The 13,925-nt window shown below is 44.2% G+C and overlaps 1 protein-coding gene across 1 annotated transcript in view; it reads left to right on the top strand.

Moving 5' to 3' along the window:
- CC2D2A (coiled-coil and C2 domain containing 2A) overlaps positions 1-13,925 on the top strand; it is a 228,901-nt gene that overhangs the window by 208,855 nt on the left and 6,121 nt on the right. The window contains exons 29-31 of the mRNA XM_007950086.1: positions 5,747-5,860; positions 7,762-7,896; positions 12,977-13,099. Of these exons, the coding sequence (XP_007948277.1) occupies positions 5,747-5,860; positions 7,762-7,896; positions 12,977-13,099 (372 nt within the window). The remainder of the gene's footprint in view (positions 1-5,746; positions 5,861-7,761; positions 7,897-12,976; positions 13,100-13,925) is intronic.

Below are 13,925 nucleotides of genomic sequence, written 5' to 3'. Positions count from 1 at the left end.
ACTCTGCTGGCATTTTTCAACGTGGTGGCATAGCCTCCAGCCTCACAGCAACGCACAAGCCACCACAGGATGACAAACTGACAGAGAATTTCATCTCTCTTAGTTGTTCCTAACCACTCTACTCACTTTCCCACCTGCCCTCCTTCCTACCCAGGGGCCTGGCCTCAGATAAAGCCGCCCCTGAAAGGCCTGAGCCTGAAGAATAGTGAGGCATCAGGATTGCAGGAAGACTCATTAACAACCTGTGATAAGCAGATGACACAACCTTGCTTGCTGAAAGTGAAGAAGACTTGAAACACTTACTGATGAAGATCAAAGACTACAGTCTGCACAACGCAACATAAAGAAAACAAATATCCTCAAAACCAGAACAATAAGCAACATCATGATAAATGGAGAAAAGATTGAAGTTGTTAAGGATTTTATTTTACTTGGATCCACTATCAACCCCCATGGAAGCACCAGTCAAGAAATCAGACAACGCATAGCTTTATGCAAATCTGCTGCAAAAGACCTCCTTAAAGTGTTTAAGAGCAAGGATGTCACTCTGAAGGCTAAAGTTCACCTGCCCTAAACCATGCTTTGCTTGTTGTTAGGTGCCGTTGAGTTACTTCTGATTCATAGCAACCCTAGGTACAACAGAATGAGACACTGCCTGTCCTGCGTCATCCTCACAATTGTTGCTATGCTTGAGCTCATCTTTGCAACCAGTGTGTCAACCCATCTCATTAAGGGTCTTCTCTTTTTTGCTGACCCTCCACTTTACCCAGCATGATCTCCATTTGCAGGGACTGGTTCCTTCTGACAACATGATCGAAGTACATGAGGTGAAGTCTGGCCATTCTCACTTCTAAGGAGCATTCCGGCTGTAATTCCTCCAACACAGATTTGTTCATTCTTCTGGCAGTCCATTGTATTTCAGTATTCTTCACCAACACAGCAATTCTAATACATCAATTCTTCCTTGATCCCCCTTATTCATTGTCCAGCTTTCACATGCATATGGGGTGATTGAAAAGAATGTGGCATGGGCCAGGCAGACCTTGGTCTTCAAAGTGAAATCTTTGCTGTTTAACACTTTAAAGAGGTGTTTTTCAGCAGATCTGCCCAGTGCAATACATCTTCTGATGTCTTGACAGCTGCTTCCATGGGCATTGATTGTGAATCCAAGCAAAATGAAATCCCTAACAACTTTAATCTTTTCTCCATTTATTGTGATATTCTTTATTGGTTCAGTTGGGAGGATTTTTCTTTTTTCTTTATGTTGAGGTGTAATCCATACTGAAGATTATGGCCTTTGATCCTCATTAGTGTTTCAGGTCATCTTCACTTTCAGCAAGAGAGGTTGCATCATCTGCATTTCACAAGTTGCTAATGAGTGTCCCTCCAATCCTGATGCCATATTCTTCTTTTAGTACACGTTCGTGGATTATTTGCTCAGCATACAGATTAAACAAGTGTGGTGAAAAGATACAACCCAGATGCACACCTTTCCTGATTTTAAAACATGCACTATCCCCTTGTTCTGTTTCAATGACTATCTCTTGATCTGTGTACAGGTTTCTCATGAGCAAAATTAAGTATTCTGGAATTCCCACTCTTTGCAGTTTATCCATAATTTGTTATGATGCACACAATCAAATACCTTTGCATAGTCAGTAAAACACAAGTAAACATCTTCTGGCATTCTTTGCCTGCACCTAAGATCCATCTGGCATCAGCAATGACATCCCTCATCTTTGGCAGATCCTTGTCAATATACTGCTGCAATCATTTTTTAATTATCTTTAGCAAATTTTACATGTGTTGTGATATTAATGATATTGTTCAATTATTTCCACATTCTGTTGGATCACTTTTCTTTGAAATGGGTACAAACATGGATCTCTTCAAGTCAGTTGGCCAGGCAGCTGTCTTCCTAATTTCCTAGAATAAAAGAGTGGTAGCTTCCAATGCTGCATCCATTTGTTGAAACATCTCAGTGGGTATTCCACCAATTCCTGGAGTTTTGTTTTTTGCCAGTGCCTTCAGTGCAGCTTGGACTTCTCCTTTCAGTACCATTGGCTCTTGAGCCTGTGCCATCTCCTGAAATGGTTGAATGTTGTCCAGTTCTTTCTGTTATAATGTGTCTGTATTCTTTCCATCTTCTTTTGATGTTTCCTGCATCATTCAATATTTTGCCCATAATGCACTGCCATCGAGTCAGATCCAACTCATAGCGACCCCTCCTTGGGTTTCCAAGGTGATATCACTACGGAAGTAGATTGCCCAACCTTCCTTCCTAGGAGTGTCTGGGGGGTTTGAACTGCCAGCCTTCTGGTTAGCAGTCAAGTGCCTTAGGCACTATGCCACCAGAGCTCCCATTTTGCCCATAGAAGAGCCTCGAGTGGCAATATTGAAGCAATATTGAAGCATTTTGCCCATAGAATGCTTCAATATTGCCACTCGAGGCTTGAAGTTTTTCTTCTGTTCTTTCAGCTTGTGAAATGCTGAGAGTTCTGGTTCTCTAGTGCCGCTCTGACGGGGATATACCGCAAATGGGATGGCTTGACAAACAGGAGTTCATTCTCTTACAGTTTGGAGGCTTTAAGTCCAAGTTCAAAGTACCAGGCTCTAGGGGCTGTGTGAAAGCCCCTCGACCATGGGCTTCAGCTCTTTCTCTTGCTCCCGGCCCACTGAAGCTAGAGGCATGTCTTCACTCAGGCAGCTACTGGCTGCTGAGGCTAACAAGCCCAAGATCAACAAATAAAATGACACAGTCCCGATTTTATCAAACCACACAGCAGGCCATTGATTCAAGTCCATTGACAGTTCCAGGATCAGCAGAGCATGGCGGGCTGCTGAACAACCACTTGACTACATGCAGGGTTCTAGCATGCCATCAGCTGGAGACCATTTCCAAAGCTGTTTCTTATGTATGGGAAGCAGACCACATCCCTAAACCAGCTCCTCAGCTGCTTGTGGTAGGTCCCACCATGGAGTTGATTGCCAGTCTCATCATGGGCAATAACTACCACCAACTGCCCAGCCACTCAACCAGGCCCAGCCCAGGTGACACACAAAGTTAACCACCATGGTTCCACCCCTTGTCAACTTGGCACCTGTACAGATCTTCAATGGGTGGCATCTGTACAGATCTTCTGCACTGGATGACTCCATTCCCCTAGTTCTTTAGTGGTGACCTCACCCCGTTGGCCTGGTAGGCCCCGTCCCTCTCCCTCTTGTGCATGGTAGCCCTGCCTGCTCTCTCTTGGGCAGCAGCCTGACTCCATCCCACTGGCTCACATGAACAAGTAGCCCCACACTCCAGAACCAAGTTGGTGAAGGTCTGACTCTTTGAAACCTAGGGGCTGTGGTGGTTCCACCCCCAAAGGCCATGGTCCTACCCTTCAGGCTAAGGCAGCTCTGCTTCCTGTTTCCTTATTCTCTCTGCTTCTGCCATTTAATGCTGAAGGCAATCCACTCCACTGGGAATCTTTCTGCCCAAAAAGCACTTGGCTTTCTTGCTCCGTGGGCCAGCCAACCTGCTACTCTACTTCGTTGTTGTTGTTGCTATGTGCCGTCAAGATTGCCGAACCTTCCTTCTGTGGAGTGGCTAGTGGGTTTGAACCGCCAGCCTTCTGGTTAGCAGTCAAGTGTCTCAGACACTACGCCACCAGAGCTCCCCTACTCCATTTCATACCAGTCTTTTCTACCAATTAATGCCCAAAGGCAACCCACTCTGCCAGGAAGCCACCTACCCAAAGGCATCCAGGTTTCTCGTCTGTGGCTGTTAAGGCTGTTGCTATCTCATGCTGCTCTCTTGCTCTGCTCCTGCTGTCTCTCATGCCATTTGCTGGCATCTCTCTGCTGGGCGCTTGGGTCAAGGACACTCTCCAGTCCTGTCTCCACATTTTAGGTGTCTGTCAGAGCAGCATCCCACTCTCTTGCTACCATATTCTGTCCTGGTTACCTAGTGCCACTCTGACAGAACATACCACAGATGGGATGGCTTGGCAAACAGGAATTTATTCTCTTAATTCTCTTACAGTTTGGAGGCTTTAAGTCTAAGTTCAAAGTGCCAGGCTCTAGGGCCTGGGCAAAAGCCCCTTGACCTTGGGCTTTAGCTCTGCCTCTTGCTCCCAGCTCACTGAAGCTAGAGGCATTTCTTCATTCAGGCAGCTACTGGCTGCTGAGGCTAACAAGCCCAAGGTCAACAAATAAAATGTCACAGTCCCAATGTTACCAAACCACATGGCAGGCCATTGATTCAAGTCCATTGAAAGTCCCAGAATTGGCAGAGCATGGCAGGCTGCTGAACTACTCGACTACATGCAGGGTTCTAGCATGCCATCAGCTAGAGGCCATTCCCAAAGCTGTTTCTTATGTATGGGAAGCAGACCACATCCCTAACACAGGTACTCAGCTGCTTGTGGTAGGTCCCACCATGGAGTTGACTGCCAGTCTCATCATGTGGAATAACTACCACCAACTGCCCAGCCACTCAACCAGGCCCAGCCAAGATGACACACAAACTTGACCACCACACTGAGCATGTTCTTCCCTTTTGATTTTCTAACTCCAGGTCTTTGCACACTTCATTATAATACTTTACTTTTTCCTCGCAAACTGCCCTCTGAAGTCCTCTGTTGAGCTCTTTTATTTCATCATTTTTTCAATTCACTTTCACTACTCTCCATTGAAGAACAAGTTTCAGAGTCTCTTCTGATATCTATTTTGGTCTTCTCTTCCCTTCCTGTCTTTTTAATGACCTTTGGCTTTCTTCGTGTATGATGTCCTTGAAGTCATCCTACGACTCATCTGGGATGACAGGATATATTCTTTCAATAGTCTCATATGCATGTGAAGGCTGTATAATGAATAAGGAAGACCGCAGAAAAACTGATGCATTTGAATTGTCATGTTTTTGAAGAATGCTGAATGTATCATGGACTGCTAGAGGAACAAACAAATCTGTCTTGGAGGAAGGAGAGCTGGGATGTCCCTTAGAAGAGAGAATGGCCATACTTCATCTCTCATACTTTGGTCATGTTTTCAGAAGGGTCCAGTCCCTGGAGAAGGGTATCATGCTGGGTAAAGAAGAGGGTCAGCACAATAGGGAAGACCCTCAACAAGATGGATGGACCCAGTGTCCACACAATAGGGAGGACCCTCAACGAGATGGATTGGCAGTGTCTGCAACGATAGTGTAGAGCATAGCAACGATTGTGAGGCTGGCACAGGACTGGGCAGTGTTTCATTCTGTTGTACATGGGGTCACTATGAGTTGAAACCAACTTGACGGCACCTAAGAACAAGTGTTACCTCACCTACCTGTGTCTCCTTTGTTCATCCGTAAAATGGGAAAATAAGAGTAACTCTTTCAAAGGGTATTTTAGGATAAATGATTTAATGCATTTCATTTGCATATAGTGAGCTGCCATTTACTATATACTTTCAAAATGAAAAGTAAAACTTTGCAATTTATCTCCCCCACCCCATTCCAATCACAGTGATTACTGATCTTAGAAATCCTTGCCATCAACGTAAGAGAAAACACTTTGCCCACTATAAGCTTTTGGTTTGAGTTTATTATTATCATTATTATTACTAATTGTCAATATAGTATCAAAATTTGGGAAAAGATTTGAAAATTAGGTTCCATTCTTTAAGGCACTAGTTCTAACCATGATTTGTTAAAATCTTGCCTGGCCAATCTGAAATGTGGCAGTCAGTCTTTTTAACACAATTGTTTTCTTTTTGTCAGCAATTTCTTGATCTCCTGGCAGGAGATGAGGAAGAGCACGCAGTGTTGCTATGTAACTATTTTCTGTTCCTGGGCAAACAAGCCTGGCTTGTGATGGGCAATGCTATTCCTGAGGTAAGACCACGTGGGCTGGCTTTCAAGGAATGTCATTGTCTCACTTAATTGTCCTGTGCTCCAGGCCGCAGGCAGGACTTTCGCAATGATCCTTTGAGTTGCTACAAGAGTTATCCAGAGAAGCCATAAGAGGCAGAGAGAACTGCCAGCAATGACACGCGAAATGCCTTGCAGCGGAACTCAGGGGCCTACCCAACACTTCACACAACACTTAAGATTATGTTTTTGGCAAATCTGAACCCACTGTCACCCATAGCCCCCATCTAGCTGTATCCTTCAGTATGAGCTTCCTCCCATCCAGGTCAAAAGAATTTTGAAACCCTTAGTAGCACAGGAGCTCTGGTAGCATAGTGCCTAAGGCACTTGACTGCTAACCAGAAGGCTGGCGGTTCAAACCCACCAGCCACTCCTCGGAAGGAAGGTTGGGCAATCCTACTTCCGTAGTGATACTGCCTCGGAAACCCAAGGAGGGGTCGCTATGAGTCGGGTCCGACTCGACGGCACATAACAACCACAGTGATATCATGTTATTCAGCTAAGGAGTGAAGGGGATTGAAGAAATAGAGTAAGGCTAGAGATCTCTGTACTTCCACACCTTTTGCTTCTAGAGGCACCTGCCACTGAGCTGGCGGACAAAGGACAGGCCAGACAAACACAGGAGAGGCACCTGCCACTGAGTGGCGGGCAAAGGACAGGCCAGACAAACACAGGAGGAAGGAAAAGAATGTTAGTAGCTGTATTCTGCTGTCATCATCGTTATTTTTTTTAGATTGGAGATGTAGTGACAATTAGGCCTTGTTTGCCTCGCTCACTTCAAATATCCCTAACTTTTGAGCACAGTGGGCCGTATAAGGTTAGAGAATCCACACAGCCTGAAGCAGCTTATGCCACAGGTATTTGAAACAGAGGCCATGAAGCTGTATACATCCTTGGGTGTTAGTGAGAGGTGCTGCTGGGCAGGTAATAAAGTAGTGTCATAATTCGTTCTGGTGGCACAGTGCCTAACGGAATTGTCTGCTAACCAGAAGTTTGGTGGTTCAAACCCACCAGCTGCTCTGTGGAAGGAAGATGGGGCAATCTACTTCCATACAGATTTACTGCCTTGGAAACCCAAAGGGCGTCACTATGAGTCAGAATCAACTCGACGGCAGTGTGTTTGGGTTTTTTGGTTTATCATCAGCATCCAGATAGCCCAGTACAAGGGAAAGAACAATGGACTCGCAAGTGCCACAAGGTCTGGGTTTAGGGCTCTGGGCCTCACTCCTCATTACCTGTGTGATCCTGGACCGATCACTTCACGACTCAGAGCTTTATAAGGGAACGGGGAGAATCATTCCGGTCCTGCCTTCTGCAGAAAGCTGTTGAGAGCATCCAACAAAATTGTATGTGAGCAATAAATGGCGTGCTCCTTGTGAGAAATGAGTCCAACAGCACACAAGTATTCCAAGTCCAAGGTTAAAACCCTGCTTCGAGCCCCACCCCCACCCCACTCCTCTCTTTAGGTGTCATCACTGTTAACAGTTTGCTGTGCTTCCTTCCGAATCTTCTAGGCATTTCCGTAATGATACAGGTACATGAAATGGAAGGTATTGTGTTAGAACAACACAAGTAGAATGCAGCCATAGTCAGCCTTTCGGATACTTAAATGGCAGTCGTAGCGACTCCTAACAGAAATGCCAGTGCCAGCTTATTCCCATTACTGCTAGTTCTTCGGCCTAGCTTAAGTATGAGTGATGGGCAAACATGACAACTACCCATATTTGGTTAGTACACTGTACTAGTATCAGGTACAACAATTATGCAACAGTGAAAGTGCAAGTTGTGTTTCTTAAATCCATTGGAACTTAGAGCTTAATCGCATTATTAGTTGGCAAGTGATTTTAATAATTATTTTCCATCAGGGTCCAACTGCCTATGTGTTAACATGGGAGCAAGGCCATTATTTAATATGGAATCCCTGCAGTGGACATTTTTATGGACAATTCGATACATTCTGTCCCCTGAAAAGTGTGGGCTGTTTAATCGGACCTGATAATGTAAGTATTTCAACTCCCTCTTAATCACGGTTAACAACTGCTTCCCCCCCCTTTTTTTTAAATTGACCTACTGATTTAAATAGTATCTTTTCTAATAATATATATATATATGTAGATATATATTACAATAGTAAATATACATATGTTGTTGTTGTTGTTGTGTGCCATCGAGTTGAACCCAACTCAGAACGACCCCTCCTTGGGTTTCTGAGGCGGTATCACTATGGAAGTAGATTGCCCAACCTTCCTTTCGAGGAGATTATATGTATATATTAAAGAGGGGTTGCTCTGAGTCGGGTCTGACTTGCCGACACGTGGCAACAACAGCAAAAATATGTATGACAGCTCTGCCTTGTCAATGTGTCAAGTACAGTGGCAGAGCTGTCCCAAATGACAGTGTGGGTTGGATTAGTCACCTGACCTGCAGAGAAGCAGAAGAAAGATAAAGAAGATGACAGGTGAAGATGACCTGGGTGAGCTGAGGTTTTCTCCTGGATCTGTCCTGTTTTCCCATCCACATCGAGCTTACGGCACCCACCTCACAGTGTTCTGGGAACCCAACGAAGCAAAGCTATCACTTGGGAAGGCTGGGGTTTCTGTTTGTTCTTTCTTTCCTTAAGGGATGTTCCCGGTACCGCAAGATTTATAATCTCCTCAGGTCATTCTGCGTGCACCCAGCGTAGGGGACTCTCTAACCTAATTGTGAAAGGTACTGTATGAAGCAGTGCTTAAAAACATGAGTTACAGAGCCAGACTGCCTGGGTTTCAACCCAAACTTCCTCTTCAACTAGCTATGTGATCTTGGAAATATTCTTAATCTCATACAATCTCGGTCTCCTCACTGGTGGAAAAAGAGGTAATGATAGTCATTACTTTATAAAGTACTTGTGAGAAGGAAATGAGATCATTAATGTACAGCACCTAACACCAAGTCACGACTCTGTCAGCTGCCATGATTGCTTTCAAAATCTCCATTGACCTTAGGGGTCTCAGAGATTTTTGGATCCGTCAGTGAAAATTATTTGAGCATGCAGCCCCAATATATGTATTTTATATAAATTATAAATTTATATAATCGTAAATTATATGTATTTACTTGTACATCAATATATTCTTTACTTATACACACACAAAACAAACAAACAAAAAAACCCTTAAAAGATAAACAGAAACAATAGAAGATCTACTATTGTCTTCCCACATCCTATAATGTACGCCTTTCTTTGAAGACCACTGATCTACTTTTTAGGGTTACTGATAAAAGTAGAAGGAGCTCTGGCAGTGCAGCGCCTAAGGCATTTGACTGCTAACTGGAAGGTTGGTGGTTCAAACGCACCAGCCACTCCATGGAAGGAAGTGGGGGCAATCGGCTTCTGTAGAGAGATAATATAGGCCAAGCACTCAGCTAAATACGAGTCTTTTACAGGCATTCAACAAACGTCAGCTACTTTAATTACAAATGTGAAAGAAGCAGTATGGAGCACTGTTCTCGCGTTAATTACTATTTTTAATTGAAGTCATTATCACCATTGTAAATAATCTGCAAAACTCCAACCTTGTTTAGAAAATAATTTTAAGATCGTTAGTAATCAAGCAGGGTCAGCAGGCTCTGAAAAGCCTTCAGAGAACTCAATTCTCTGTTAAGGTTATGACGACTCTCAAAGCCATTACTGCGTGGTTGAGCAGCTCTCATGAAGATGCAGTTTTGTGCACAAGGAAGAACCCGTTGGTCTCCTCCTCGAACAAGATGGGCCGTGGTGGCTTATGATGGTGGCATATTCCCCTTGGTGGTGCTTCGGAACGGAGGCTATGCCTTGGCTGCTCTCAGCAGAGGATCTCCCCGTTGCTTTGCTGCCCTGGCACCCTGAAACCTCAACTGCCCGCCATTGCAGTACACAACTTCCTCGGTCAGCCTTTCCCTCCTTCACTCCTTTCCAGGAAATCAGTCTGTCCTCTTTCCCCCTGTGCTCCTGTGTCCAGTCCTACTCTGAGACCTGGCTACATCAGGTGTTCCAACTTGCTCCTGCATTTTTTTCTTTTTTTTAATTTTTTAGTTTTTTTAAATTATTATTTTTGCAGTATTTCCTCCCCTTCCCTCCCACTCCTGGCAACCAACAAAGAAAGTTTCCTTCCATATATAAACCTTTCCTTGACTTTTTACACTAATGAACTAATACAATATTTGTCCTTCTGTGATTGACTTATTTCACTGAGCATAATGTCCTCCAACTTCACCCATGTTATGCAATGTTTTGAAGAGTACATTGTTCTTCAGTGTTGCATAGTATTCCAGCGTGTGTATGCACTACAGTTTGGTTATCCATTTTGCTTCTGTAGTTTTGCTGTCTCCTCCTCTACCTATTGATGTGGTCTGGAGGCCAGCAATTCCAAAAGATCCTTCTCTCTCCCCATCTACACCCTAAATTACCATTACCTCTCTTTCCTGCTAAAGTTCTTCAAAGAACAGTTAGCCCTGCTGTCTCTGTTTTCTCGGCCCACCCAGGCCTTACCCCACTACAGTCTAGGAAGTACCATCATCTTGTTAATGCAGGTACACATTCAGAGGTTTTCTCTCCCTTCTCACTGTCCTCTCCTTTTCAGTGGCACATGACACCACTGCTCTTCATGGAAACCACTGTCCCTCCTTGGCCGACTGAGAAAGGACTGTTGACTTTCGTTTCTCAACAATAGCTTTGTATGCTTCCTTCACTGCCTTCTTCCCAGTCCTTAAAAGTAGATGTACCTGAAGATTCTGGACTTAGATTTCTTCCAGGGCCATACCTTAATCTATTCTTTCTTTACCTAGCTTAGCCTGACAAAGAAATCCTACTTCAATAACTACCCCCAGCATCTTCAAGTCCTGAATATCCAGCTGTTTGCTAGACTTATCAGAAACTCAATCCTCTAGGCTCATCAAGACTTTTTTTATATATACTTCCTTCCTAAGAAAACCAAAAAATCCAAACCAAACTCACTGCTGTCCAGTTGGTTCCAACTCATAGCAACCCCTCCTTGGGTTTCCAAGGTGGTATCACTAGGGAAGTAGATTGCCCAACCTTCCTTCCAAGGAGTGGCCAGTAGATTTGAACCTCCAGTCTTCTGGTTAGCAGTCAAGTGCCTCAGGCACCATGCCACCACATAGTTGATGATTCTCAGATTTGTAACTCCAACTCAACTCATTCCCCAGAATCTTAAACCCAAATATCCAACTACCTACTCTTTATTTGGATATAAGATAGACACCTCTGAGTTAATATGTGTAAACTTGAACTCCTGAGTTCCTTTGAGTCTTTCTCATGCCCATAAATGGCAACTTCAGTAGCCCAGATGCTCAAGCCAAAATCCTTGGAGTCATCTCTGATCCTCTCTCTCTCTTCCTCCACATCCTACGCCATCAGAATCTCATGATTCTACCTTCACAATATGTACAGACTGACCACATCTCACCACTTGCAATGCTACCATTTTGGCCCAAGCCCCTTTAGCTCTCCCATTTGGGAGGCTACTTGTTCCTGCTCCCTTCTGTCTAGTCTTAAAGCAGCAAAGAACATTCCTGTTAATACAGAAGACAAACTGTACTACTCCTCTGTGACATATTCCAATAGCTTCGGAGCTCATTTGGGAATAAAAGCCTAAATCTTTAATATGGCCCGGAACATCCACAACCTGACTCCTCACCCCAGTTCTCCACTGATGTCATCCTTTCCCGGCTCACCCGCTTACTACTCAAAAGCCACTGTGTCTTACTTGCCGTTCCTCAAACGCAACAGGCATACATTGCGTTTGCTGTTTTCTATGCACAGAATGGAATCCCTCATCCTGAGTAGCTTCGTAAATTTTCCCCTCACTTTCTGCATTCGTGATCAAATGTCACCTTTCCAATGAGAACTCGTCTCCCCACCCCAAAACTGCATCCCTTGTCCGTCTTTGTTTTCTCTGTAGCCTTGATATCAGTTAGTTATTGTGAAAATACGGCGAAACTCACCCCCAAGCCCAAGGGCTTCAAACACTTACTCCCATGGTCCTACGGGTCAGCTGGGTAGCTCTTCTTCAAGCAGCGGTGGCTGGCGCCGCTCTGCGTCCCAGCGCCGACTCGTGGGTTGGCTGCGACTGCTCTGCTTTGTGTTTGTTCCTTCTGGGACTCAGGCTACAGGGCAGTGGCAATGAGAGAGGCACCACAGTGCAAGCAGGGCACACAGAGCCTCTTCCGGCTTGGACTCAAAGTCACACACTGACACTTCCACCCCACCCTATTGGCCTAAAGTGCAAGGGCACAGAAATATTTTCTGCCCTTTTACTGGGAACAACTGCAAAGTAACATGACAAAAGGTCCCCACGTAGAAAGAGAAGAATTGGGACCAATAATGTAATTCACTGCATTCTGACTTAGCATCCAACAGGCTATTAGATACTGTATGAGGGTAGGAATTCTGTTTGCTTCACTACTTTATCCTCAGTGATGAGAACTGAGCCTGGACATGGTAGGTATTTGAAAATCTCTTGAATGGACGTGTTTACTATTCATGCACACAATCATGCAATGTGTCCACTATACTGCAAGAGCTTTGATAGGTGCTAAAGATACAATGGCCAATAAGACACGTGGTAAATGCCCTCAAGGCAAGAGTCCAAGACTAGTGAGGAGAGCAATGAACAGACACACGTTTATAAACAGTGATAAGTATTATGAAAATGGTTAACAGCTACTGAGCATTCACTATATACCAGGCATTGTTCTATAAGGTGTACATGAACTGAGCTCTTTCTCATCAAACCTGCAATCAAAAGCAAGCATTCAGAAGCTAGATATAAAAACTGGGGAAAAAAATGAATGGCCAAATGTCTGATTCCGTTGATTGTAAAAGGCATACCCTATTTTATAAATCCAAGTGTGGAAAAGTGTGCATCTTAAAAGCATTGAAATACAGCACCTTAACACTAATCCTGTTTGTCCTAGGATCCATGGAGCCCAAAGCCTGCACACATTCTTGTTCTCTCTGTACATATGTTTACATGCACACACACATGTACATACGTCTATCTGCTAACCTATATACTAACTTAGTCTTCTCTTTTTTAGATTTGGTTTAATATCCAACAATATGATTCCCCTCTAAGGATAAATTTTGATGTCACCAAGCCCAAGCTATGGAAATCTTTCTTCTCGAGAAGCCTTCCATATCCTGGCCTTTCTAGTGTTCAGGTATAATTCTTTCACTATTAAATGTAGACAAAGGAAAGGAGTCATTGCAGATCATTATACAGGGTAGGGGAGCTAGACAACTTTTGGTCCTTGTGGCACAAACGGTCAAGCACTCAGCTACTAACCAGAGCCACCCAGTGGCTCTGCAGGAGAAAGAATTGGAGACCTGCTTCTGAAAAGATTCCCAAAACCAAACCAAACTCACTGCCATCAAGCTGATTCAAACTCCTATGACTCCCACCGGGTTTCCAAGCCTATAAATCTTTATGGATGCAGACTGTCCCATCTTTCTTCCACAGAGCAGCAGCTGGTGGGTTTGAACCACTGACTTTTGGGCTAGCAGTCAAATGCCTTAACCACTACACTACAGAGCTCACAGCCAAAAATCTCTATGCCGCAGTTCTACCCTGCTGCATGGGGTCACTATGACTTGGAATTGACTTTACGGCACCCAACAACAATTCAACTCGTAATCATTTAGCCCAGAATTGTGTTTGTATTGCAAACTTACTTGAGCTCAGCTCACAATGAGAAAGATGCTATTATGAACCAGTATACACATAAGCATGAAAGAAAAAGTTCTAATATAGAAAGTACCATACATTATATTCTATTTTACTCTCATTTATAAATGCTGGTCTCAATTCACTAAATTGATTTCAGGACCACTAATGGGAGCTCTGGTAGCATAGTGCCTAAGGCACTTGACTGCTAACCACAAGGCTGGCGGTTCAAACCCACTAGCCACTCCTCAGAAGGAAGGTTGGGCAATCTACTTCCGTAGTGATACTGCCTCGGAAACCCAAGGAGGGGTCGCTATGAGTCA

This window comes from Orycteropus afer, unplaced genomic scaffold, assembly GCF_000298275.1.
Source record: "Orycteropus afer afer isolate SDZICR_OR568_19922 unplaced genomic scaffold, OryAfe1.0 scaffold00262, whole genome shotgun sequence".
NCBI lineage: Eukaryota > Metazoa > Chordata > Mammalia > Tubulidentata > Orycteropodidae > Orycteropus > Orycteropus afer.
This window is presented reverse-complemented; position numbering and strand designations above follow the sequence as displayed.